A 25,155-nucleotide genomic window follows, 5' to 3' on the forward strand; every position below is an offset into this window, starting at 1 on the left:
CTGCTGGTCAGTGATAATGTCTCCCACCTGTCCTGCTGGTCAGTGATAATGTCTCCCACCTGTCGTGCTGGTCAGTGATAATGTCTCCCACCTGTCCTGCTGGTCAGTGATAATGTCTCCCACCTGTCCTGCTGGTCAGTGATAATGTCTCCCACTTGTCGTGCTGGTCAGTGATAATGTCTCCCACCTGTCCTGCTGGTCAGTGATAATGTCTCCCACCTGTCGTGCTGGTCAGTGATAATGTCTCCCACCTGTCGTGTTGGTCAGTGATAATGTCTCCCACCTGTCGTGCTGGTCAGTGATAATGTCTCCCACCTGTCGTGTTGGTCAGTGATAATGTCTCCCACCTGTCGTGCTGGTCAGTGCTAATGTCTCCCACCTGTCGTGCTGGTCAGTGCTAACGCTTCCTCTCCCTGCAGGCGTGCTCCTCCCAGAGCTGGTGGTGTCCATCGTGCTGCTGCTCACCATAGACGCCGGCCTGATGCAGGAGACGGGCTCCATCCCCCTGCTGGCCGGCCTGCTGGAACACCTGGACCGCTTCAACCACCTGGCGCCCGGACACGAGAGGGACGACAACGAGGACCTGGCCTGGCCGGGCATCATGGGTAAAGATCCCGAGGGGCCGGGCATTATGGGTAAAGATCCCGGGGGGGGGGGGGGGGGGGGGGGGGGAGGGGGAGGGGAGGGAGGATGAATGACAGTACTGCGATTCCGGGAAGGTTTGGGGGGCTGGATGCCGGCTGAATGAATGAAATGGGATTGTGTGTTGGCGAGTGTAAGGTTGGTTCGTTTGACCCCTGGAACGTTGGTGCCTTTTACGAAATATAATGTATGATTCAAAATGACCTTGGTTACATACCATTTTAGCGGGGTATGGTTTAGAATGAAATGGAGTTCTTGGGGGGGGGGGGGGGTCAGACAAGGGTGCATGGAGGCAGCAGGGAGCCTCAGGGGGGCTGCATGTGAGCGTGGAGGGTTCTGGGCACAGCCATGGGTCTAGGATGAAAGCAGCTTGTGCTCTGCTGCGGCAGGCTCGTTCTTCACAGGCCAGAGCTCCAGGAACAACGAGGAGGTGTCCCTGATCCGCAAGGCCGACCTGGAGAACCACAACAAGGACGGGGGCTTCTGGACCGTCATCGAGGGCAAGGTGTACGACATCCGAGACTTCCAGGCACAGTCGCTCACTGGGAACAGCATCCTGGGTGAGTTAGGGGAGGGGCTCTGAGATGCCCTAACCCAATATGGAAGCAAAGAAAACGAATGAAGGTCCTTTTTCAGCCTTCGGGTACCTTCACAGTGAATTATGTTAAATTCAGTTCAGTGTTCATTTAACCTGGAGTGTTTATTGTAGTTGTAGAGTGCTTATGCAGCTCCACTCTCATGAGACATGTACAGTATCAGATGCTCACTCTCTCCTGCTGTTAAATCAAGCTTTCTGTGTTTGTAACTTCAAAATATTCCTATTTCAAAGTTCAGGTCTAACCAATAACCCCCCTACCCCCACCCCCCTCCCCAACCCCCAGCCCAGTTTGCAGGGGGTGACCCTGTGATCGCGCTGGAAGCTGCTCTGCAGTTCGAGGACACCAGGGAGTCCATGCAGGCCTTCTGTGTGGGCCAGTACATGGAGGTGTGTGTCTCCTGTGGCTGCCCGACAGATGTGAAATTACGGCATATTCTGTTTCTACAGCTTCTTTAATGCTGCATCCTGTGTGTGTGTGTGTGTGTGTGTTTCCAGCCTAACCAGGAAACGGTGACCACCCCAGACCTGAGCAGCCTGTCGTCTCCGCTGATCGACACGGAGAGGAACCTGGGCCTGCTCCTGGGCTTGCACGCCTCCTACCTGGCCGTGAGCACGCCCCTGGCGCCCATGGAGATAGAATGTGCCAGTGAGTTCCGGAGATCCTGCAAGAAAAAGTTTCCAATAAAAAATAAATAAATCACAATTCCAAGTCCCTCCTGTTGCCTAGGGAGACAGCTCTGAAGCCCTCTCCTCTGCTCTCTCCCCTCCAGAATGGCTGAAGTCCTCCATCTTCTCCGGGGGCCTCCAGACCAGCCAGATCCACTACAACTACAACGAGGAGAAGGACGAGGACCACTGCAGCTCCCTGGGCTCCGGCCCGGCCGACAAGACCAAGCTGTCCTCCCGCAGGATCACCCTCAGCGACCACGCACAGCCCTTCCTCCAGGCCATCGCCGACAACACCACTCAGGACCACACTGTCAAGGTAGGGCGCTCTCACCCCCCCCGCTCGACGAACACGAACGGCTTCTCGCGATCTCCATTGTGAGTGGACAGCTGGCGTTGTTTGAGTGGAGAGGGGACACGCACTCGCCCCACTCCGCCACCTGAGCCTAAGACCACAGCTAATTTCTCTCTCTCTCACTCACTCACTCTCTCTCTCTCTCTCTCTCTGTCTCTCTCTGTCAACCCTTCTCTTGTGTGTTTCTGTGTGTGTGTTTCACCCCAGGACTTCCTATGCCAAATCGAGCGCTGCTGTAAGCAGTTCCACCTCATCACGCCCATCACCTTCCCCCCAGAGCACCCAGTGGAGGAGGTGGGCAGACTGCTGCTGTGCTGCCTGCTCAAGCACCAGGACCTGGGTAACCTTCTTCTCTACTTTCTTCTCCTCTGCTTATCATCATGAATGCATCCTCAGATGTGGAGTCACAGGCATGGAGTTCTTCTCTCAGCCAGAGCGTGTTTTCCCTTCAGTCTGTTTTGGTCTCACGGGCGATTGGCAGATCTCTGAATGTGATGTCTCTCTCCCAGGTCACATAGCCCTCTCACTGGTCCATCAATGTGCCTTGGGCGTGGACCAATCCAAGCAGAGGTCCCTCCCCAGATCGGTGATTGACGTGTGTCGCATGGTGTACCAGGCCAAGTGCTCTTTAATCAAGGTTGGTTTCACCCTCATAACTTTTAACACCCCAGTGACAATATATAGATAGATAGATAGAATATACAATATCATAAAAAAAACTTGGTAGTATATAGACAAAATGTGAATGTTACTTAGACAATGCAAATATTAAGCAAATGATATAGCTACAATGGGAATAATATGCAAATGAGATGAAGGCTAGCCAGGTATTCAGCCACTGACGTGCTTCCCCCGGGCCGGCCCCAGACCCACCAGGAGCAGGGCCGCTCCTACAAGGAGGTGTGCGCCCCCGTGATCGAGCGCCTGCGCTTCCTGTTCAACGAGCTGCGTCCGGCCGTCAGCAACGACCTGTCCATCGTGTCCAAGCTGAAGCTGCTGGGGGCCCAGCCGCGCTGGAAGAGGATCACCCAGAAGCTCATCAGGGACCGCCGGAAAAAGAGAGGTACGGTGTACCGGGGGGGTATTCGAACCTCTGCGATTTGAACTTATTACTTAACATTTATGTCCCGTGTTTTTTCAGTGCCGAAGAAGTCGGAATCAGCTGACGTCGAGGAGCCCAAACTGGAGAACGCAGGGACCAATGAGGAAGAGCTGTGCGTCCCAATAAGCCCCGCCCCCGCCGACCGGAAGTCACCCACCAACAAGACGCCTCCCAAGGTCCTCCTCCATCCCGCTCTCCTCTCGGTGCCTGTGTCTGACACCACCAACTGCCACGGGCGTTTCTATTTTTACCACTATGTAAACAGCCCCCCCTGTGTGTCAGACCCTGCATAATCCCTCCGCTGACCCCAGAGTGATGGGTGGCCCCCCCTGCTCACTTACTCTGTTGCACATGTCAGTTAGTTTTCTGGTCAGCTGATGGGAAGGATACGCTAAGTCTCGTGGTGTAACCCTGTTCCCAGTGTTGCCACACTGGCATGCTGCCTGCTGAGAGCTGTTGTCGGGTCATTTGTTCTGACTGGCATCTTAATAACACGGTTGGTCAGTGGTGTAAATAGAGTGAAAAGTTAGTTGTATTTTTTTAAACTTCCTGTGTTTGTGTGTCTCTCTCCATGGGTCTGTGTGTGTGTGTGTGTGTGTGTGTGCTGTAGCAGGAGGATAGGTGGCAGCCCCTGCTGACCACCGTGGCCAGCGTGCAGAAGTACAAGTGGCTGAAGCACAGTGTCCAGGGCCTGTTCTCCACCTCCAGCCTCATGGGCACCATCGTGGAGTTTGCCCTGAAGGAGGAGCCCCTGGACGTGGAGAAGATGAGGAAGTGCCTCCTCAAACAGGTGAGGAGGACGGAGGGGGAGGAGCGGGTGGAGAGGGAGGGAGGAAGAGACAGGGAGGGGGAGAGAGATTGGGGGGTGGTGGAGGGAAACAGAGAGGGAGAGAAAGGGGGGGAAAGACAAAAGTGGGTGGACGGGAGAAAGGGAGAGTTAGCAGGAGTGTGACTGGGAAAAGGACTGTCAAAGGAGGGAGTTGAGCGAGACGAAAGGAAACCCGGCACGCCGTGAACCGGGCGTCACGCGGACGTGACCGGAACGTTCCGGACGCTCACCCCTGGTTCTCGCTTCCTCCGCAGCTGGAGCGCGCGGAGGTGAGGCTGGAGGGCATCGACACCATGCTGAAGCTGGCATCCAAGAGCTTCCTCCTGCCCTCCGTGCAGTACAGCATGCTGTGTGGCTGGCAGAGGGTGGTGCCCGAGGGGACCAACATAGGGTACGTGGGCCCACACACACACCAGGCCAGGGTATAGCTTAGTGGTTAGAGCACTTTGAATACAGATCAAGAGGTTGCAGGTTCAAATCTCCCCTGTACCTTATGTCATGCTTTGGATAAAAGCGTTCTGCTTGACGGATGTATTTTTTATTATTACATGCAGGAAGTTGGGTTCAGTTTGTCTTGTTTTTAGTGTTTTCATTCATGTTTTAGAGGATCTAGGCAAGATTTTCACATCCAGTAAAGCTCTAACCGTAGATAAAGAGCATATTTGAGCATGTCTCTTGTGTGGGATTGTATTTGTTTGTAGTTGTGACGCTTCCCATCATGCATCTCTCCAGGGAGCCGCTGTCTGACTGCCTGAAGGATGTAGACCTCATCCCCCCCTTCAACCGCATGCTGCTGGAGGTGACCTTCGGCAAGCTGTACTCCTGGGCCATCCAGAACGTGCGCACCATCCTGTTGGACGCCACCGCCCGCTTCAAAGAGCTGGGTGAGAGCCTCGCTGAAGTTAGGCCTGGAGACATGTGTTCCTCACCTGACCTCACCCCTCCCCTGACCTCCCCTGACCTCCTCACCCCTCCCCTGACCTCGTCTCCCCTCCCTCCGTCCTCCAGGAGTTCAGCCGGTGCCCCTCCAGACCATCACCAACGAGAACCCTGCGGGGCCCAGCCTCGGCACCATCCCCCAGGCCCGCTTCCTGCTGGCCATGCTGCACATGCTGTCCCTGAAGCACGGGGCCAACAGCCTCAGCCTGCTGCTCAACTCTGGAACCCTGGCCCTCACCCAGAGCATCCTGCGGCTCATAGGTGAGGCCTGGGGGGGTCCACGCTCTCTGTGGGTGGAGGATGGAACTGGACCTGATAAACGGAGTACTGAAGGAGGACAGGGAGTAGAGGCTTGAAGTAGAGGCCGGGGGGGGAGTAGAGGCTAGATGTAGAGGCCTGGGGGGAGGGGGGAGTAGAGGCTAGATGTAGAGGCCTGGGGGGAGGGGGGAGTAGAGGCTAGATGTAGAGGCCTGGGGGGAGGGGGGAGTAGAGGCTAGATGGAGAGGCCTGGGAGGGGGGAGTAGAGGCTAGATGTAGAGGCCTGGGGGGAGTAGAGGCTAGATGGAGTATAAAATAAAGCAGGTGAGAGTGGCTCCAGCTCACTGCTGAAATATGAGGCCAGTATCCAACTGTTGAGAATTGAAATCAGAGATAGTTACAGGGCTGGTTACACAGATGGTTACAGGGCTGGTTACACAGATGGTTACAGGGCTGGTTACACAGATGGTTACAGGGCTGGTTACAGGGCTGGTTACACAGTTGGTTTCAGGGCTGGTTACACAGATGGTTACAGGGCTGGTTACACAGATGGTTACATGGCTGGTTACACAGATGGTTACACAAATGGTTACAGGGCTGGTTACAGGGCTGGTTACACAGATGGTTACAGGGCTGGTTACACAGATGGTTACAGGGCTGGTTACACAGATGGTTACAGGGCTGGTTACACAGATGGTTACAGGGCTGGTTACACAGATGGTTACAGGGCTGGTTACACAGATGGTTACAGGGCTGGTTACACAGATGGTTACAGGGCTGGTTACACAGATGGTTACAGGGCTGGTTACACAGATGGTTACAGGGCTGGTTACACAGATGGTTACAGGGCTGGTTACACAGATGGTTACAGGGCTGGTTACACAGATGGTTACAGGGCTGGTTACACAGATGGTTACAGGGCTGGTTACACAGATGGTTACAGGGCTGGTTCATGTTACCCTGATGGAGCGGTGACCGATGACAGTGAAGGATAGTGAGGGAGAGGCTGTGTCCGGCCCGGGTGCTTACCCAGCTGTGCTGTGTGCTTCCCAGGCCCCAGCACAGACAGCAGCGAGGAGGACCAGGGCTCCGGGGCCCACGGAGGCTCAGCCACGGTCCTGGAGGAGTCCAGGAAAGAGACGACCCCCGCGCCCCTGCCCGCCTCCGGCCCCGAGCTGGCCTCCATGATGAAGATAGGCACCCGGGTCATGAGAGGGCTGGACTGGAAATGGGGAGATCAGGTGACCAAATACAAATCAATTGTTATTTTTAGAAGCAGTCCCACAGAGGGCTTCACAGATACTGAGCTGCACATAAACCAACTTTTGCCATGTGCCAAATGCTCTAACCACTAAGCTATGCCACCACCCCCTGCCCAACCCCCATCCTGATGCCATGTGTGTCTGTGTATTTACCCTTGTCATTCCCTCCCTTCCTCCCCTGAGCAGGATGGCCCAGCGCCAGGTCTGGGCCGGGTGATAGGAGAGCTGGGGGAGGACGGCTGGATCCGGGTGCAGTGGGACACCAGCAGCACCAACTCGTACCGCATGGGCAAGGAGGGCAAGTACGACCTGAAGCTGGCCGAGCCCCCGGCCGCCTCCCAGCCCACCACCGAGGACTCAGACACCGAGGATGACACGGGTCAGAACGCTGACACACACAGACACACCCACACACACACTCATATACACACTGACTCATACACACTGACACACACTCATACACACACTGACACACACACTCACTGACACACACCTATGCACACACCCACACCCCCATTAGACAAGTGTAAAGATCCAGCTTCCTAACACCTAGATGTGTGTGTGCGTGTGTGTAGAAGGAGAGCCCGTGGAGAAGAGCAGCCACCCGACGGCCATGATGCTGACCAGCACGGTGAACCTGCTGAAGACCCTCTCTCTGTCTGCCGGCATCTACTCTGAGGTGATGCAGGCGGACGCCACGCGCACGCTCTGCGGCCTGCTGAGGACGCTGGTGGAGAGTGGAGCCAGCGACAAGACAGGTGACCCCGCCCCCTCGCTCTCACACACCAGGCTTCAGCACATTGGCCACATATGTCATACATGTGTCGTCCTTATAAAAAACAAGCCACTGTGTGTGTGTGTGTGTGTTATGGCTACTTTTATCCAGATTTGCTTACTTACCTTCCATCTCCCTCACCCTGGGTTCCCTCCATCCCTCCATCCTGCTCCATCCATCCACCCCCCTCCCCCTCCCCCCAGGCTGCCCGACCCTGAGGCAGGTGTGGCGGGAGCAGCACAGGAGCTGGTGCACGCTGGGCTTCCTCCGCAGCGTGGCCCTCATGCCCCAGATGTGCAGCACCCTCAGCACCTCCGCCTGGATCGGCCTGCTCGTCAGGATCGTGGAGGGCCAGCAGGCCTTCAACGCTGTCTCCCTGCAGAGACAGGTGAGGGGGGAGGGAGGGAGGGAGGAAAGGAGGGAGGGAGGGAGGGAGGGAGGGAGAGAGAGAGGGGAGGACAGGTGGAGAGACACCGAGGGGGCAAAGAGTTCAAATGAAAGTGGAAACGTAACTCCCCTCCAGATCCTGGCCCTGCGGCTGTTGCAGGCCGTGCTGCCGTCCTGGGACAAGACGGAGCGCTCTCAGGACATGAAGTTCCTGGTGGAGAAGCTGTTCTGCTTCCTGGGCAGCCTGCTCAGCACCTGCTCCTCCGACCTGCCCCTGCTCAGAGGTACCTGCACAGCGCCCCCCCCCCCCCCCCCCCGGGGGCCTGCGCTGGGACTGCAGCTTCGAGTCAACCGCAGTTAATTAACATAGAAGTTAAAACAAATACGATTGTCTGTCATTACTGCTGTTCAGAATGAGCCTATCCTTCTAGCGACACAGTGACATTTAGTTGACACATTAATTTCCACAAATGGCTCAGAAATTCTGTCAGGAATGTGCTCCCGTCAGTGCACTGAACATTAGCTAGTTCCTGAACCCCTGTCTTCCTCCTCCTCCTGCTCCTCTCCCCTCTCTCAGAGGGCTCTCTACGGCGCAGGAAGTCCCGCCCCCAGGCCTCCCTCACGGCCACTCACAGCAGCACGCTGGCCGAGGAGATCGTGGCGGCCCTGCGCTCGCTGCACTCCCTGGCCCAGTGGAACGGCCTCATCAACGACTACATCAACGCCCAGCTCAGCTGCATCGGGGACGTGATGGCCGGACGCCACTCCGAAGCGGTAGGAGCCAATCACAGACCGGGAAGCCGGGGGGTTCTGATTCAGGCCTGGTCAATGACCTTTGTGTTCTCAAAGGCTTCAGTTCAGACTGGAGATGTAACAGGTTTGTGTCTCTCTCTCTCTGTCTCTCTCTGTGTCTCTCTCTCTCTCTCTCTCTCTCTGTCTGTCTCTCTCTTTCTCTCTCTCTCTCTCTCTCTCTCTCTCTCTCTCTCTCTCTCTCTCTCTCTCTCTCTCTCTCTCTCTCTCTCTCTCTCTCTCTCTCTCTCTCTGTCTCTCTGTCTCTCTGTCTCTCTGTCTCTCTGTCTCTCTCTATCTCTCTGTCTGTGTCTCTCTCTCTCTCTGTCTGTCTCTCTCTCTCTCTCTCTCTCTCTCTCTGTCTCTCTCTATCTCTCTGTCTGTGTCTCTCTCTCTTTCTCTCTCTCGGTCTCCCTCCCCAGTCTGTCCTGGAGGACTTCCTCCCCGACTCGGAGGGCCCCCGGGCGGGCAGCCTGATGGCGGTGCTGGCCGTGATCGGCGGCATCGACGGCCGCCTGCGCCTGGGCGGCCAGGTGGTGCACGAGGAGTACGGCGAGGGCATCGTGACGCGCATCACGCCCAGGGGCCGCATCACCGTGCAGTTCCACGACATGAGGACCAGCCGCGTCTGCCTGCTCAGCCAGCTCAAACCGGTCAGCAAACACACATACGCACACACCCGCACACAACACCCACACACACTGAGAGAAACTGACCCTGCTCTCCCTGTGTGTGTGTGTGTGTGTGTGTGTGTGTCGCAGCTGCCGGTGGCTCCGTTCAGCGTTCAGAACCTCCCCTTCACAGAGCCCATGCTGGCTGTGTGGGCCCAGCTGGTCAACCTGGCAGGAAGCAGGCTGGAGAAGCAACGCATGAAGAAGTCCCTGAGCCGCGGCCTCACAGGTACACGCCTCACCTGGAGTACACACACACCTGGCATTATAGATTCTACTCCTTATAGAGACCAGCCATTATAGACTGTACTATTGCAGTCTTAAATGAGCTGTATGTCCGGTCCTGGTCCTGTCAGGCAGTCTGCTCTGCCGGGCCCTCGCTAATCCTATTGGACGCTTCAGGAACCCGGCCGCTCACAGCTCATGTGTATGTCAACGCTTTAAAAGCTGCGTTTGTGAGGATGTTGGTGTGTGTGTGTGCTTGTTGCTGAAAGTTCCTGATATCCGGTGTGTGTGTGTGTGTGTGTCCAGCCGACCAGGTGGACGTGCAGCTCCTCCGCTGTCAGCAGCTGAGGCTGTACATCCTGAAGGCAGCGCGCGCTCTGCTGGCTCACCAGGACAAGCTGCGCCACATCCTGTCCCAGCCCGCTGTCCTGGACCTGGGGCCCAGCGCCGGCGGTGAGGCCCTCGCCCCCTGGTGGTGGGAGGGGGGAAGTGGGACCGAGGGCTTGAGGGTGTCGTAGATGGAGGGTGGAGCGATTAGACAATGTCAACTAACCCCCTTCATCTCTCTCTTTCTCATCTCTTTTTGTGTGTGTGTGTGTGTGTACATACAGAGGATCCAGTAGCTTTGTCTCCCGACGTGGGGGACTTGTCCCCCGAGGGGCCCCTGCCTCCCCTGCTCCTCCTCCAGCAGCTGCTCTCCGCTGCCACCCAGCCCTCCCCCATCAAGGCCCTGTTCCAGAGGCAGGAGCTGGAGGTGAGAACACGAAGACAACATCTACTTACCCAACCCGCATCTGTCCCCTTTTGGTGCATTTGCAAAATCGTTTGGGCATTTGCATGCCATGCGCGTGCGTTCATTTGCATCTCATTACGTACGTGTGTGTGTGTGCAGGCCGCCGCTCTGGCAGTGTGCCAGTACCTGGCGGTGGAATCCACCCACCCGTCGTCCCCGCTGTTCGAGGAGAGCTGCTCCAGCGAGGCCACCACGCCCGTCACCGTGCAGCAGGCCCGCCCGCCCCGCCAGCGCAGGCCCAAGGCGGCCGCCGCGCCCCCGCTGCCCCTGGTGCTGCAGCTCATGGAGATGGGCTTCCAGAGGAGGAACATCGAGCACGCCCTCAAGTCTCTGTCGGGGACCGCCACCGCCACCTCGGGCGTGCCAGGTACGGGGGGAGGAGGGAGCGCTTGACGTGTGTGTGTGTGTGCGTGCCTGTGTGTCAGACTGACCTGGACGGGTGGTTTCCCCCCCCCCCCCCCCCCCCCCCCCGGCAGGTGTGGAGGCGCTGGTGGGCTGGCTGCTGGACCACCCGGACGTGCCCGTGTCGGAGCTGTCCGACGCCGACACGCTCTCCGAGGAGGACTCGGACGAGGAGGTGCTGGAGGAGCAGGAGGAGGCCGAGCCTGCCTTCCCTGTGGTGGGTCGCCTGCTGCTGCTCCTACTCACACACACACAGACACACGCACAGACAGACAGACACACGCACAGACAGACACACACACAGACAGACACACACACAGACGGACACACACACTGACAGACACAGACAGACAGACACACACGGACAGACAGAACCCTCAGGGTGAACACAGTATCATACTACAGTAGTTGTAGCTCACTGACGCTGTGCTGATTCCTAATTCACTCTATCTGCCCCAAACCCCTTGTTTTCTCCCTCCCTCCCCCCCTCCCCTCCACAGCCTCCGGGAGCCGTGGTGACCGAGAGCCAGACCTTTAAGAAGCGCTCAGACTTCCAGAGCAACGATGACTACGCCGTCTACATGAGAGAGCACATCCAGGTTAGACACGTCGCATAATTCGATCCCGTGTCGCTGGTGCCATGTGACTGTGACCCTGACCCCCCCGCGCCGCCCCCAGGTGGGGATGATCGTGAAGTGCTGCCGCACGTACGAGGAGGTGTACGAGGGCGACGTGGGCAAGGTGATCAAGCTGGACCGCGACGGCCTGCACGACCTCAACGTGCAGTGTGACTGGCAGCTAAAGGGAGGGACCTACTGGGTCCGCTACATCCACACTGAGCTGCTGGGTACGTCCACACACACACACACACACACACACACGTGCACATACACACATGTATTCACAACACGCACACAATCAAATGTTTATCTGGCCACTTAACGGCTCTTCCTTTTAGAACCGCTGTCCTCCACGTCTTCTCGTCACTGTCACGGACGTTTTAGTGTTTTTATTTTTGAACGGCTCGAATGGTTTTTCTTCCCTCCTGCCGCTCCAGGCTTCTCCCCTCAGGGCTCCTCCTACCACATCAAGATCGGAGACAAGGTCCGCGTGAAGCTGTCCGTCACCACGCCCAAGTACAAGTGGGGCTCGGTGACTCATCGCAGCGTGGGCGTGGTGAAAGGTACGGGCACGCCCCGGTCATGTCGGAGCCGTGTATGTACGATGTGTTTCAGTGGAGTCGAGGCGTGTCAGTCGTGTGATGTGGAAGTCGTGTGATGTGGAAGTCGTGTGATGTGGAAGTCGTGTGATGTGGAAGTCGTGTGATGTGGAAGTCGTGTGATGTGGAAGTCGTGTGATGTGGAAGTCATGTGATGTGGAAGTCATGTGATGTGGAAGTCATGTGATGTGGAAGTCGTGTGATGTGGAAGTCGTGTGATGTGGAAGTCATGTGATGTGGAAGTCATGTGATGTGGAAGTCGTGTGATGTGGAAGTCGTGTGATGTGGAAGTCGTGTGATGTGGAAGTCGTGTGATGTGGAAGTCATGTGATGTGGAAGTCATGTGATGTGGAAGTCGTGTGATGTGGAAGTCGTGTGATGTGGAAGTCGTGTGATGTGGAAGTCGTGTGATGTGGAAGTCGTGTGATGTGGAAGTCGTGTGATGTGGAAGTCGTGTGATGTGGAAGTCGTGTGATGTGGAAGTCATGTGATGTGGAAGTCATGTGATGTGGAAGTCGTGTGATTGTGCTTGGCCTCAGCCTTCAGCGCCAACGGGAAGGATGTGATCGTGGACTTCCCCCAGCAGTCTCACTGGACGGGCCTGCTGTCAGAGATGGAGCTGGTCCCTAGCGTGCACCCTGGAGTCAGGTACACACCTCAACCCTGCATCACCCTAGATGGCTGAGCGGTTAGGGAATCGGGCTTCCAATCAGAAGGTTGCCAGTTCGATTCCCGGCCGTGCCGAATGACATTGTGTCCCTGGGCAAGGTCACTTTACCCTACTTGCCTCGGGGGGAATGTCCCTGTACTTACTGTAAGTCGCTCTGGATAAGAGCGTCTGCTAAATGACTAAATGTAAATCATGTACTCATCAATGATGCAAAACTATTTTTGAAAAGAAATCTCAAATATTTCTAGAACCTTTCATAATATTTTAAATATTTTTTTCTCACAGTGAACAGTCCCATGATCCTCCAGCCGAAAGAAATGAACATAAGGTCATTTTACAAATAACTCAACAGACTCCTCTCCCCTCCCAGGTGTGACGGCTGTCAGATGTTCCCCATCAACGGCCCCAGGTTCAAGTGCCGCAACTGTGACGACTTTGATTTCTGTGAGAACTGCTACAAGAACCGCAAACACAACACCAGGCACTCCTTCAGCAGGATCAACGAACCAGGTGAGAGGAGAGGCGGAGCCTGAGGAGAATAATGAGCCGTGTGTGTGTCTGTGCATGTGTGTGTCTGTGCATATACTGTGTGTGTCTTCATATACAGTTTGTGTGTAGATACAGTACATGCGTGTGCATGTACGCGTTTTGACCCTACCTGCAAGCGGAGCGTGTGTTCATGTCCGTGTGGTCTCTCCCCAGGCCAGACGCCGGCGTTCTGCGGCCGCTCGGGCAAGCAGCTGAAGAAGCCCCACGGCGGGCAGCGCGGCATGCTGATCGACGAGTGGGCCCGCGCCGTCAAGAGCCTCAGCGTGTCGTCCACCGTCAACCAGGCGTCGCGCCTCATCGACGGCAGCGAGCTGTGCTGGCAGTCCTCCGGCTCCCAGGGGAAGGTGGGCGGCCCGGGAGATGGGGTGGCTTCCCCCTGTTTCGTTTTGAAGTGGTACGGAGAGGGTTTGACTTGCTTGGGTTTCTGTCTCTCTGTTCATCTGTTTCTCTCTCTCTTCCCCCCCCTCTCTCTCTCTCTCTCTCTCTCTCTCTCTCTCTCTCTCTCTCTCTCTCTCTCTCTCTCTCTCTCTCTCTCTCTCTCTTTGTCTCTCTCTCTCTCTCGCCCATCTCTCTCTCGCCCATCTCTCTCTCTCTTCCCCACCTCTCTCTCTCTCGCCCTCTCTCTCTCTCTTCCCTCCCTCTCTCTCTCCCCCCCCCCCCTCTCCTCCCTGCAGCACTGGATTCGTCTGGAGCTCTTCCCAGACGTGCTGGTCCACCGGCTGAAGATGACCGTGGACCCTGCAGACAGCAGCTACATGCCCTCCCTGGTGGTGGTCTCAGGTGAGGAACCACCCCCTCCCTCACCCCCCCTCCCCCCTCTCTCTCTACATGGGTCTGTGCCGGTTCGCCCGTTCACCGTTAGCATCGTGGTGTTTTTCTTCTGTAGGCGGCAGCTCCCTGAACAACCTCATCGAGCTGAAGACCATCACCATCAACCCTACAGACACCACTGTCCCCCTGCTGAGCGACTGCACCGAGGTGGGTGTACGGGGGGGATTCAGACCTGCAGACCTCTAGATCTGCAGTCAAATGCCCTGCCTCCTCTGAGCTATGTGTAGCCTCCTCGTGCTATCGCCAGGACCCAGGGCTATCGGCAGATAACCACACAGGGCTGGAGTCCACCTAATACCAGGTAGAGTAGTTGTCTGTATTCTGAAAGCTGCTGTGTGTGTGTGCTCCGTCTCTCAGTATCACCGCTACGTGGAGGTCGCCATCAAGCAGTGCCGCAGCTCGGGGATCGACTGTAAGATCCACGGGCTGGCCCTCGTGGGGCGCGTCCGCGCCGAGGACGAAGACCTGGCCACCATCCCCTTCCTGGCCTCCGACAACGAGGAGGAGGAGGAGGACAAGACTGCCACCGGGAGGTGAGGGGGGGGGGGGGTTAGGGGGAGGGGTCCAGCTGAGCCTGAGCTGGTTGACTGTGTGGGGACAGTGGTTGGTTCTCCAGGCATCTCTGATGTGGTCTGGTTCCGTTTCTCTGTGTGGTTTATGAGGATCTGCACATAGACAGCCTAACGGAGAGAGAGGGTGGGGGGGGGGGGGGGGGAGAGAGGAAGGAGAGAGGGTAGAGGGGGAGGGGGAGGTGAGCGAAGAGAGAGGGTTTTACAAGGAGGTCTGAGGAGATGGGAGGAGCTCATGTCCTGTGTCTCGTCTGATCCAGAGATCGGCTAGAACGAGAAAACAAGTAGCTGGGTACCTTCTAAGAATACAAACGAGCGCGCGCACACACACACACACACACACACACACACACACATCGCTCACACACAATGCACATGCACACACTTATACATACCCACACACGCGTGTGGCCCCATGAGTGCAGGTCCTCATCCCTCCTCCTCCTGCTCCCCAGCCTGGCGAGGAAGAAGTCGTCGGGGCTGGAGTCGGCCGCCACCATCCGGACCAAGGTGTTCGTCTGGGGCCTGAACGACAAGGACCAGCTGGGCGGGCTCAAGGGCTCCAAGGTAAACGCCTCCATCTGGGCGAGCGCCGAACAGACTTTTAGCCGAGGGCCAAAACAAAGATTTACTCCCGTGGCGTCTCAGGCTGGCTAGGTTGCTCACGTGTTGAGTAAACAAACGTGTCTGGTTCGCTAGCTGCTCGTGTATAAGCCGCCTGAAGCCCGACAAAGATGCTGGTTTAACACAGCGATGTTGACGATTGTCGTGGCTGGGAGCAGCTGGTGTCATGTCGCTGGTTCGTCTCCACATGTTTCGCGGCGCTCACGTGCTGTCGTTGCCCGTCCCCAGATCAAGGTGCCGTCCTTCTCGGAGACGCTGTCCGCCCTCAACGTGGTGCAGGTGGCCGGGGGCTCCAAGAGCCTGTTCGCAGGTGTGTGTGTGTGTGTGTACCAGTGCCAAAACGAGACGCCGATAAGTGCGTGTACCATGTAGGCAAGGCCCCCCCCCCCGAAAAATAAAAAAAATAAAACATATATAAAACAGAACTTATGTTCTGAAAAGATCATAAGAAGTCTGATGATGCACGTGAGCCTCACAGTCACACCCACATAACCTCTCCCTGTCCCCCCGCTCCAGTGACGGCGGAGGGGAAGGTGTACGCGTGCGGCGAGGCCACCAACGGGCGCCTGGGCCTGGGCCTGTCCAGCGGCACCATCCCCATCCCCCGGCAGATCGGCGCCCTCAGCAGCTACGTGGTGAAGAAAGTGGCGGTGCACTCGGGCGGGCGGCACGCCATGGCGCTCACTGTGGACGGGAAGGTGTTCTCCTGGGGAGAGGGAGACGACGGGAAGCTGGGCCACTTCAGCCGGATGTACGCCTCACTTCCTGTCTCTGCACCCACCAATCAACCGCAGCCATTTCATCATAATAATACATGAAACTTGTATTGTGCTTTTCTAAATACTCAAAAGCCACTGCAGAGTGATGAACACACATGGTAAAATGATTGATTAGCTACATGTATGGAGGTCCTCACAGTGGTCACGTAGTCTCAAACTGTCATTGGAAACAACAACATTTGGCTTCTTTTTGCTCAGGGGTCAGTTGTCCCCGCCCCTCAAGGCCGTTTGGCCTCCCCAGCCAGGAAGCAAGCAGGAACTTGGTTTACCGTCTAGCCAGTCGCTAGTTCCCTGGTTCCTTTAATCGAGTGTCGTGTGTCTCCCGTCCAGGAACTGTGACAAGCCGCGCCTGATCGAGGCTCTGAAGACCAAGCGCATCCGGGACATTGCGTGCGGCAGCTCCCACAGCGCGGCCATCACCTCCAGCGGGGAGCTGTACAGCTGGGGCCTGGGGGAGTACGGACGCCTGGGCCACGGAGACAACACCACGCAGCTCAGGCCCAAACTGGTACCTCCCCCAACCCCTCTCTCTCCTGCACGCTCACCTTTCTCCTCTTGCAGTCTGTCTCTCTCTCTCTCTCTCTCTCTCTCTCTCTCTCTCTCTCTCTCTCTCTCTCTCTCTCTCTCTCTCTCTCTCTCTCTCTCTCTCTCTCTCTCTCTCTCTCTCTCTCTCTCTCTCTCTCTCTCTCTCTGTCTGTCTGTCTGTCTGTCTGTCTGTGTCTCTGTCTCGTTCTAGAGACAGAGACACAAGATCTCTCACTAGTGACTTTTCTCTCACGCATGCCGTCTGCCTTACTGGTGACCTCTGACCTCCTGTGTTTGTGGTGTAGGTGAAGGTGCTTCTGGGTCACCGTGTCATCCAGGTGGCTTGTGGGAGCAGGGACGCCCAGACTCTGGCCCTCACCGATGAAGGTATGGTGCTCTGGCCAGGGTCCCAGGGCTGGGGGGGGCTGGATGGGGAGGGCGGGGCATCTCTACAAAACTACAAAGTGGATCCAGGATCTGCTCAGACGGGCTGACTCACCCTGGTGTGGTGTTGTCTAGAGCTGTCAATCTTATTCCAACGTTAACCAACACAGTCATAAAAAAAATCTAAATATTCATTTCAGGATTTGATTATCAATCTTATCTTCAATTTGTATTTACATAAAATAATAATAATACTCATCCAAATAGTCATTTTAGCATTCGATGACTCATTTTAGAACTGTTTTGAATGAACTTGGACTCAAAGTAAGCGTGTTCCCTCCAGGGCTGGTGTTCTCCTGGGGCGACGGGGACTTTGGGAAGCTGGGCCGGGGGGGCAGCGAGGGCTGCAACGTGCCCCAGAACATCGAGAGGCTCAACGGCCAGAGCGTGTGTCAGATCGAGTGCGGGGCCCAGTTCTCCCTGGCGCTCACCAAGTCTGGAGTGGTGTGGACCTGGTGAGCCCACGGCACAGCCACTGTACTCTGGTGGTGAACACGGAGCCTTTCTCTACTGTCACCAGCGGAGTTCACTGCAGCACAGTGCTTTTCTGATGCTGTCTTTCATGCGTTTGCAGGTGGCTTTGACGAAAAATGAAATGTAAAAGCAATGTCAATGTAGACCAGGCCAGGAATTTCCCATTTTTACATTGTTTTCACGGTTTCACATTTCATATTGTTTACACGACACGTCTGGGCTACTTAAAAATTGTTTCAAGGAGCCTCTGTTGGCGCTGTGTTGACATTTAGTCATTTAGCAGACGCTCTTATCCAGAGTGTTGACGCTCTCGCTCTGTCCAATCAGGGGCAAGGGGGACTACTTCCGCCTGGGCCACGGCACGGACGTGCACGTGCGGAAGCCTCAGATGGTGGAGGGGCTGCGGGGGAAGAAGATCATCCACGTGGCCGTCGGGGCGCTGCACTGCCTGGCCGTCACGGAGACCGGACAGGTGCGCACGCTGGAATGTTAGACGCTTTGATCCAAGACTTGCAGCACATGTGGGGGGGATTTGAACCTGCAATCCAACTGCTCCAAACAAGCCGACTTACAGTACGGGAGGGGTGGGATTCGAATCTGCCAATATAAAATTATAACCAATAATATATTTGACCCCGCCCTCTAGGTGTATGCGTGGGGCGACAACGACCATGGGCAGCAGGGCAACGGCACCACCACGGTGAACAGGAAGCCCACGCTGGTGCAGGGCCTGGAGGGCCAGAAGATCACGCGCGTGGCCTGCGGCTCCTCCCACAGCGTGGCCTGGACCACCGTGGACGTGACCACGCCCTCCGTCCACGAGCCTGTGCTCTTCCAGACCGCCAGGGACTCCCTGGGAGCCTCCTATCTAGGTCAGCCTCGACCGCCCGTCCCCCCCTCTCTCTCTCTCTCTCTCTAGGCGAGGTCAAAGGTCAGAATGTCTCTCTCTCTCTCTCTCTCTCTCTCTCAAGACAAGCTTAAAAGATCAGATAACGTCTTGCTAGACGAGGTTAAAGGTCAAATAACGTTTCTCGAACCAAGGTCAAAGGTCAGGTGACGTCTCTAGATGAGGTTAAAAGGTAAGTTAACTTCTCTCCTGATTTACTGTATCTCTGTGTGTGTGTGTGTGTGTGCGGCCGGCAGGTGTGCAGTCCGACAGCGGAGACTCGGCCGTGAGTAACAAGCTGAGTGGCCAGAGCAGTGTGAAGCCCCACCGGCCCTCGCTGGCCAAGATCCTGCTGTCCCTGGATGGGAACCTGGCCAAGCAGCAGTCCCTGTCTCACGTCCTGTCTGCCCTGCAGATCCTCTACGCCAGGTGGGCCACTCCCCTCCACACCTCTCTCCTCTCTCTCCTCCACACAAACACCCGGATCTCCTCTGGATGCAGCCTTTCCATCGGAGCTTAGAGTGCTTTCAGTGTACCATGTTTTGACTGTGTGTGTCTACTTTTGTGCGTGTGTCTGTGTTCTCAGAGACGCGGTGGTCGGCGCCCTGATGCCCGCCTGCATGATGCTCCCCATGGAGTGTCCCTCCAGCCCCCCGGCCCCCCTCTCCGACTCCTCCTCCTCCTCCAGCCCGTCCGAGGCCGAGGGCCCCCCCCTGCCCGCCGAGGCGGAGGAGCGCGTCAGCCCCAACCCCTGGCAGGACCGCAAGGGAGAGGTGAGAATGAAGCCCCCCCCCCCCGTCCCCCAGACCAGGGCACACCCCCCTCCCCCAGACAAGTGCACCCCCAGCATTCACGATCCCAGAACACGCCCCCCTGACCTCCCCCTGTCATGACCTTCCTCCGTGTGTCCGCTGCGTCTCCAGGTCAGCTCTTCGGAGGACGCCATCACGCCCTCGTCGGCCGTCACGCCCTCCGCCGCCGCCGCCTCCGCCCGCCCCTTCATCCCCGTGACCGACGACCCCGGAGCCGCCAGCATCATAGCGGAGACCATGACCAAGACCAAAGAGGTGGGAGCCTGCATAGACCTAACCTAGACTGCCTGTTTCTTGACATACGCCAATAGAACTGCAACCAAACCTACCTGAACCCTCAAGCACCTTCAGGTGTATCATATTCTGATAGTCTAGACAGTTCATGGGAGTTCTGGGAGTTTTTCCTTGTCTTCCTTGAGGGTTGACGTTGGCTGAGGGGCAGTTATATGGGCATATGTGAAGCCCTCTGTGACGTTGCGTGTAAAAAGTGCTATACAAATACGTTTGATTTGATTCATCTCTCTGTTGCAGCCTTCAGTTGTATAATGTGTGAAGTGTTAGACACACTCCCAGGCGTCAGGTCTAGTTGAATCTGTTCCTCCCCTCAGGACTCAGAGAGCCAGAACAAGGTTGTGGGTCCGGAGCCTCAGTACCTGGACGAGTTCACCAGCCTCCTGGTCCCGGACGACACGCGGGTCATGGTGGACCTGCTGAAGCTGGCCGTGTCGGTCCGCGCCGGGGACAAGGGCAAGGAGGTCCTCTCGGCCGTGCTGTCGGGCATGGGCACCGCGTACCCGCAGGTGGAGTTCAGGGGTCACGGTGGGGTTAGGGTTAGCCAGGGGCCGTGTTATTTAAGTGTTATAAGGAAACCTTATGAAGAGTGAGCTTTGCCCTTTTCAAAAAGTGGCCCCTCCCACTTGTCATTCAGAAACTTTCATTTAACGACCCACATTTGAAAACAGTCCTACGCCCCTGGTTTTAGCTGCAGTGTCCAGCAGGATGATGGCTATGGTGTCTAGAATGTCCCATTACTGGGCTCCTCTGCTAAACCACGGTTTTAACCCGTCCGTTTAAAAATAGACATCCGTTTCCCGGCTTTGAGGTAGTCCCCGCTGTGTCCTGCAGGTGGCCGACATGCTGCTGGAGCTGTGCGTGACGGAGCTGGAGGACGTGGCGTCGGACTCCCAGAGCGGCCGGCTGTCCTCCCAGCCCGTGGTGGTGGAGAGCAGCCACCCCTACACGGACGACACCTCCACCAGCGGCACGGTCAAGATTCCAGGTAACACACACACACGGACACCCCTATGTAGATACGCTCACACACGCAGACATTGTCACTCATGCACACGCAAACACACATAGGGCTCGGAAAAAAATAAGGGTATGTTCATCGGAGTAAAGTTAGTCTCTCTCGTGTGTGTGTGGTAGGCGCTGAGGGACTGAGAGTGGAATTCGACCGCCAGTGTTCCACCGAGAGACGCCACGACCCTCTCACCATCATGGACGGAGCCAATCGTATCGTCTCCGTCAGATCAGGTGACCACCAGTAGCCAGTCCCGTTCCAAGTCCCAAAACCTGTCATGCGAACCGAGGTTAAAGGTCGTCCTCGTCATACGAGGCCAGTTCCTGACTGCTCTCTCTCTCTTGTCATTGGTGCGTGCCCCAGGGAGGGAGTGGTCTGATTGGTCCAGCGAGCTGAGGATCCCGGGAGATGAGCTCAAGTGGAAGTTCACCAGCGACGGCTCTGTTAACGGCTGGGGCTGGCGCCTCACTGTCTACCCCATCATGCCTGCTGCCGGTCAGTCCGCTCTCTCAGCAAACACACACACACATGATCTTAAACACACACAGTCTCTAAGGTGTATTTGCGTCCCCCGTCTTTCCGCAGGGCCCAAAGACCTCCTGTCTGACCGCTGCATCCTGTCCTGCCCCTCCATGGCGCTGGTCACCTGCCTGCTGGACTTCCGGCTCAACTTCGCCTCCAACAGGGGCATCGTGCCCCGCCTGGCCGCCTCACTGGCGGCCTGCGCCCAGCTCAGCGCCCTGGGTAGGAGGAGCTTGGAGCGCTGGGAGAAACGGCATGCGAGCAGGGAGTTGATTCAGGTCTAGGGTGTTGATTCAAGTGTAGGGAGTTGATTCAGGTCTAGGGTGTTGATTCAAGTGTAGGGAGTTGATTCAGGTATAGGGTGTTGATTCAAGTGTAGGGAGTTGATTCAGGTCTAGGGTGTTGATTCAAGTGTAGGGAGTTGATTCAGGTCTAGGGTGTTGATTCAAGTGTAGGGAGTTGATTCAGGTCTAGGGTGTTGATTCAAGTGTAGGGAGTTGATTCATGTCTAGGGTGTTGATTCAAGTGTAGGGAGTTGATTCAGGTCTGGGATTTTGATTCAAATCTGTGAGAAATCAGAAGGATATTAAGAATGAGAACGTGTATATAAATACAAACTCAGGACCCGGCCCTTCATAGGCATCATGTAGTTAAATTAGGACGTGTCAACTCAAAGTATCCATTTAGCAGCCGCTTTAATTCAAAGCGACATAGAGGGGGGGATTTGAACCTACGACCTCTAGATCAGCTCTAACCACTGAGCTTCAGTATGTGCATCCCCCGTTTCACATGACGCCGTGCTCTCCTGTGTTCCCAGCGGCGGGTCATCGCATGTGGGCCCTGCAGCGCCTCCGCAAGCTGCTGACCACCGAGTACGGCCAGTCCATCAACATCAACAGGCTGCTGGGGGACAGCGAGGGGGAGACGCGCTCCATGGTGACACCAGCACACACCACACACTCCTCCTACACCTCGACACACACTCGCTTCTCTCATTTGCTTTTTTTTTTTTTTTTTTTTTTACCACCTAAAACGTTTTTCCTGTCCCCTTATCCAGAGTTTTACAGGCAGTGCGCTGGCCGCCCTGGTGAAGGGCCTGCCTGAGGCCCTGCAGAGGCAGTACGAGTACGAGGACCCCATCGTCAGAGGAGGCAAGCAGCTCCTCCACAGCCCCTTCTTCAAGGTAGGCTGCCACCGGGTCATAGGTCACCAGTCCTCCCTCTGCACTGCACAGACATGGCAGGCTGGGGTCATGGATTGAAAGCGTGTGTGTGTGTGTGCGTGCAGGTGTTGGTGGCGCTGGCGTGCGACCTGGAGCTGGACACACTTCCCTGCTGTGCGGAGACGCACAAGTGGGCGTGGTTCAGGCGATACTGCACCGCGTCCAGAGTGGCCGTGGCGCTGGACAAGAGGACGCCGCTGCCCAAGCCCTTCCTGGACGAGGTGAGAGTGCGTGAGACGGTGTCGATGACCAGGCAAAAAAACAAGGCTCTCCCAACTCCGCCCGAGGCCTCCAGCAGCCTCTCACCTAACACGGGCCCCTATCCGCTTCCTCCCCCAAGGTGACCAAGAAGATCCGCGAGCTCATGGCTGACCACGAGAGCCTGAGCGGGCTCCACGAGAGCCACGACGCCTTCCGGCGCGAGCACGACGAGCAGCTGGTGCAGTGGATGAACCGCCGGCCCGACGACTGGACGCTGTCGGCGGGGGGCAGCGGCACCATCTACGGCTGGGGCCACAACCACCGCGGCCAGCTGGGGGGCATCGAGGGGGCCAAGGTCAAGGTGCCCACCCCGACGGAGGCCCTGGCCACGCTGCGGCCGGTGCAGCTGATTGGAGGGGAGCAGACGCTGTTTGCCGTGACGGCGGACGGGAAGGTGAGGGGATGAGGTGGAGGATGACGATGACTGGATGAGATGGGATACACTGCTGTCTGTCTGAGACAGGGGGGGGCGCTGTCTTCTCAACTGGATGTCACTAAATCTGTTGTTTCCCCCTCCCTCTCTCTCCCTCCCTCTTTCCCCCTCCCTCTCTCTCCCTCCCTCCCCCTCTCCCTCCCTCTTTCCCCCTCCCTCCCTCTCTCACCCTCCCTCCCTCTCTCCCTCCCTCTTTCCCCCTCCCTCCCTCTCTCTCCCTCCCTCCCCCTCTCCAGCTCTACGCCACAGGTTATGGGGCGGGGGGCAGGCTGGGGATCGGGGGCACGGAGTCCGTGTCCACCCCCACCCTGCTGGAGTCCATCCAGCACGTGTTCATCCGGAAGGTGGCGGTGAACTCCGGCGGGAAGCACTGCCTGGCTCTGTCGTCCGAGGGGGAGGTGTACTCCTGGGGAGAGGCCGAGGATGGGAAGCTGGGCCACGGGAACCGGAGGTCAGTCTGGGGGGGAGAGAGGGAGAGGTGGGGTCAGGGGAACCGGAGGTCAGTCTGGGGGGGAGAGAGGGAGAGGTGGGGTCAGGGGAACCGGAGGTCAGTCTGGGGGGGAGAGAGGGAGAGGTGGGGTCAGGGGAACCAGAGGTCAGTCTGGGGGAAGAGAGGGAGAGGTGGGGTCAGGGGAACCAGAGGTCAGTCTGGGGGAAGAGAGGGAGAGGTGGGGTCAGGGGAACCGGAGGTCAGTCTGGGGGGAGGGGGAGGAGGGGTCAGGGGAGAGATCATGGTGGTGGCCAGGGTTGAGGTCGAGTAGCTGTACTAACTGCTGGCTCCGCCTCCCCCTCCAGCCCGTGCGACCGCCCCCGGGTCATCGAGTCTCTGCGGGGGGTGGAGGTGGTGGACGTAGCGGCGGGCGGCGCCCACAGCGCCTGCATCACAGCCAGCGGGGAGCTGTACACCTGGGGCAAGGGCCGCTACGGCCGGCTGGGCCACGGAGACAGCGAGGACCAGCTCAAACCCAAACTGGTGAGTCCGGACCTCACTGACGCCCCTCACGGTGGGGGCGGTGTCCGCGATATGTCGGGATCGTAATCACGTGTGTGCGTGCGTGTGTGTGTCCAGGTGGACGCGCTGCAGGGCCACCGGGTGATCGACGTGGCGTGCGGCAGCGGCGACGCCCAGACGCTGTGCCTGTCGGACGACGACATGGTGTGGTCCTGGGGGGACGGGGACTACGGCAAGCTGGGCCGGGGCGGCAGCGACGGCTGCAAGGTCCCCATGAAGGTAACGCCTGGCGCGGCCGGCAGGGGGCGCTGTCTGATCCACACAGGGAGGAGGAGGAGGAGGGTTTTTCGGCCGATTCTGGGATGATACTAGGATGATAATGAGGAGGATATTGGGGATGATGCTGGGAGGGTGATAATGAGATTGAAATGATGATGAAGTAACAGGGATATATTGATTGGGATGATGATAAGGAAGATGAGGATGATGACAGATGGAATGAAGCTGTGTGTGTGTGTGTCCTCTGTTCTCTGGTCAGATTGACTCCCTGACCGGGCTGGGCGTGGTCAAGGTGGAGTGCGGCTCTCAGTTCTCTGTGGCGCTCACCAAGTCTGGGGCAGTGTATACCTGGTACGACCTCTCCTGACCCCCCCCCGCCACACAGAGCATCAAGCGCTCCCCCCATGGCCCTAGTACGACCTGTGTGTGTGTGTCCTCCAGGGGGAAAGGAGACTACCACCGGCTGGGCCACGGCTCGGACGACCACGTGCGGCGACCCCGACAGGTGCAGGGGCTCCAGGGGAAGAAGGTCATCGCCATAGCGACGGGGTCGCTCCACTGCGTGTGCTGCACGGAGGATGGTAGGCGGGTCGCTTCTCATTCTACCTGATCCTGGTGACGGATGACGTGATTGGTCGATAGGGAGCTTGTGTATGGCTGGTGCCGTGTTCAGCAGACCTTGTCCATAGCTGCGGCTGTGCTCTTTGTCTCAGGAGAAGTGTACACCTGGGGGGACAACGACGAGGGCCAGCTGGGAGACGGGACCACCAACGCCATCCAGAGGCCCCGGCTGGTTGCCGCGCTGCAGGGCAAGAAGATCAACCGGGTGGCCTGCGGCTCCGCCCACACGCTGGCCTGGTCCACGAGCAAGCCCACCAACGCCGGCAAGCTGCCCGCTCAGGTACCAGCACTCCCAGACCCAGGCCTCTCTCCCAGACATAGGCCTCTCTCCCAGACCCAGGCCTCTCTCCCAGACCCAGGCCTCTCTCCCAGACCCAGGCCTCACTCCCAGACCCAGGCCTCTCTCCCAGACACAGGCCTCACTCCCAGACCCAGGCCTCTCTCCCAGACACAGGCCTCTCTCCCAGACCCAGGCCTCTCTCCCAGA

At 57.4% G+C, this 25,155-nt stretch overlaps 1 protein-coding gene across 1 annotated transcript in view; it reads left to right on the forward strand.

Moving 5' to 3' along the window:
• herc2 (HECT and RLD domain containing E3 ubiquitin protein ligase 2) overlaps positions 1 to 25,155 on the forward strand; it is a 43,083-nt gene that overhangs the window by 11,894 nt on the left and 6,034 nt on the right. The window contains exons 21-80 of the mRNA XM_062450120.1: positions 420 to 605; positions 1,032 to 1,202; positions 1,524 to 1,627; positions 1,736 to 1,886; positions 2,011 to 2,225; positions 2,469 to 2,601; positions 2,771 to 2,898; positions 3,129 to 3,324; positions 3,403 to 3,539; positions 3,974 to 4,153; positions 4,447 to 4,583; positions 4,925 to 5,076; positions 5,201 to 5,392; positions 6,443 to 6,630; positions 6,838 to 7,030; positions 7,227 to 7,409; positions 7,630 to 7,814; positions 7,950 to 8,097; positions 8,391 to 8,587; positions 9,025 to 9,255; positions 9,364 to 9,502; positions 9,805 to 9,951; positions 10,110 to 10,252; positions 10,391 to 10,658; positions 10,768 to 10,910; positions 11,194 to 11,292; positions 11,372 to 11,540; positions 11,751 to 11,876; positions 12,452 to 12,560; positions 12,953 to 13,092; positions 13,285 to 13,475; positions 13,806 to 13,911; positions 14,018 to 14,109; positions 14,320 to 14,495; positions 14,987 to 15,098; positions 15,384 to 15,465; positions 15,672 to 15,906; positions 16,265 to 16,442; positions 16,765 to 16,846; positions 17,187 to 17,358; positions 17,705 to 17,849; positions 18,024 to 18,249; positions 18,521 to 18,692; positions 18,850 to 19,036; positions 19,187 to 19,330; positions 19,684 to 19,875; positions 20,201 to 20,354; positions 20,504 to 20,611; positions 20,742 to 20,873; positions 20,964 to 21,122; positions 21,718 to 21,836; positions 21,958 to 22,083; positions 22,188 to 22,343; positions 22,463 to 22,777; positions 23,053 to 23,267; positions 23,612 to 23,789; positions 23,886 to 24,047; positions 24,307 to 24,398; positions 24,489 to 24,628; positions 24,761 to 24,948. Of these exons, the coding sequence (XP_062306104.1) occupies positions 420 to 605; positions 1,032 to 1,202; positions 1,524 to 1,627; positions 1,736 to 1,886; positions 2,011 to 2,225; positions 2,469 to 2,601; positions 2,771 to 2,898; positions 3,129 to 3,324; positions 3,403 to 3,539; positions 3,974 to 4,153; positions 4,447 to 4,583; positions 4,925 to 5,076; positions 5,201 to 5,392; positions 6,443 to 6,630; positions 6,838 to 7,030; positions 7,227 to 7,409; positions 7,630 to 7,814; positions 7,950 to 8,097; positions 8,391 to 8,587; positions 9,025 to 9,255; positions 9,364 to 9,502; positions 9,805 to 9,951; positions 10,110 to 10,252; positions 10,391 to 10,658; positions 10,768 to 10,910; positions 11,194 to 11,292; positions 11,372 to 11,540; positions 11,751 to 11,876; positions 12,452 to 12,560; positions 12,953 to 13,092; positions 13,285 to 13,475; positions 13,806 to 13,911; positions 14,018 to 14,109; positions 14,320 to 14,495; positions 14,987 to 15,098; positions 15,384 to 15,465; positions 15,672 to 15,906; positions 16,265 to 16,442; positions 16,765 to 16,846; positions 17,187 to 17,358; positions 17,705 to 17,849; positions 18,024 to 18,249; positions 18,521 to 18,692; positions 18,850 to 19,036; positions 19,187 to 19,330; positions 19,684 to 19,875; positions 20,201 to 20,354; positions 20,504 to 20,611; positions 20,742 to 20,873; positions 20,964 to 21,122; positions 21,718 to 21,836; positions 21,958 to 22,083; positions 22,188 to 22,343; positions 22,463 to 22,777; positions 23,053 to 23,267; positions 23,612 to 23,789; positions 23,886 to 24,047; positions 24,307 to 24,398; positions 24,489 to 24,628; positions 24,761 to 24,948 (9,626 nt within the window). The remainder of the gene's footprint in view (positions 1 to 419; positions 606 to 1,031; positions 1,203 to 1,523; positions 1,628 to 1,735; positions 1,887 to 2,010; positions 2,226 to 2,468; positions 2,602 to 2,770; positions 2,899 to 3,128; positions 3,325 to 3,402; positions 3,540 to 3,973; positions 4,154 to 4,446; positions 4,584 to 4,924; positions 5,077 to 5,200; positions 5,393 to 6,442; positions 6,631 to 6,837; positions 7,031 to 7,226; positions 7,410 to 7,629; positions 7,815 to 7,949; positions 8,098 to 8,390; positions 8,588 to 9,024; positions 9,256 to 9,363; positions 9,503 to 9,804; positions 9,952 to 10,109; positions 10,253 to 10,390; positions 10,659 to 10,767; positions 10,911 to 11,193; positions 11,293 to 11,371; positions 11,541 to 11,750; positions 11,877 to 12,451; positions 12,561 to 12,952; positions 13,093 to 13,284; positions 13,476 to 13,805; positions 13,912 to 14,017; positions 14,110 to 14,319; positions 14,496 to 14,986; positions 15,099 to 15,383; positions 15,466 to 15,671; positions 15,907 to 16,264; positions 16,443 to 16,764; positions 16,847 to 17,186; positions 17,359 to 17,704; positions 17,850 to 18,023; positions 18,250 to 18,520; positions 18,693 to 18,849; positions 19,037 to 19,186; positions 19,331 to 19,683; positions 19,876 to 20,200; positions 20,355 to 20,503; positions 20,612 to 20,741; positions 20,874 to 20,963; positions 21,123 to 21,717; positions 21,837 to 21,957; positions 22,084 to 22,187; positions 22,344 to 22,462; positions 22,778 to 23,052; positions 23,268 to 23,611; positions 23,790 to 23,885; positions 24,048 to 24,306; positions 24,399 to 24,488; positions 24,629 to 24,760; positions 24,949 to 25,155) is intronic.

The sequence above is a fragment of the Osmerus eperlanus genome, chromosome 24 (genome assembly GCF_963692335.1).
Source record: "Osmerus eperlanus chromosome 24, fOsmEpe2.1, whole genome shotgun sequence".
Classification (NCBI taxonomy): Eukaryota; Metazoa; Chordata; class Actinopteri; order Osmeriformes; family Osmeridae; genus Osmerus; species Osmerus eperlanus.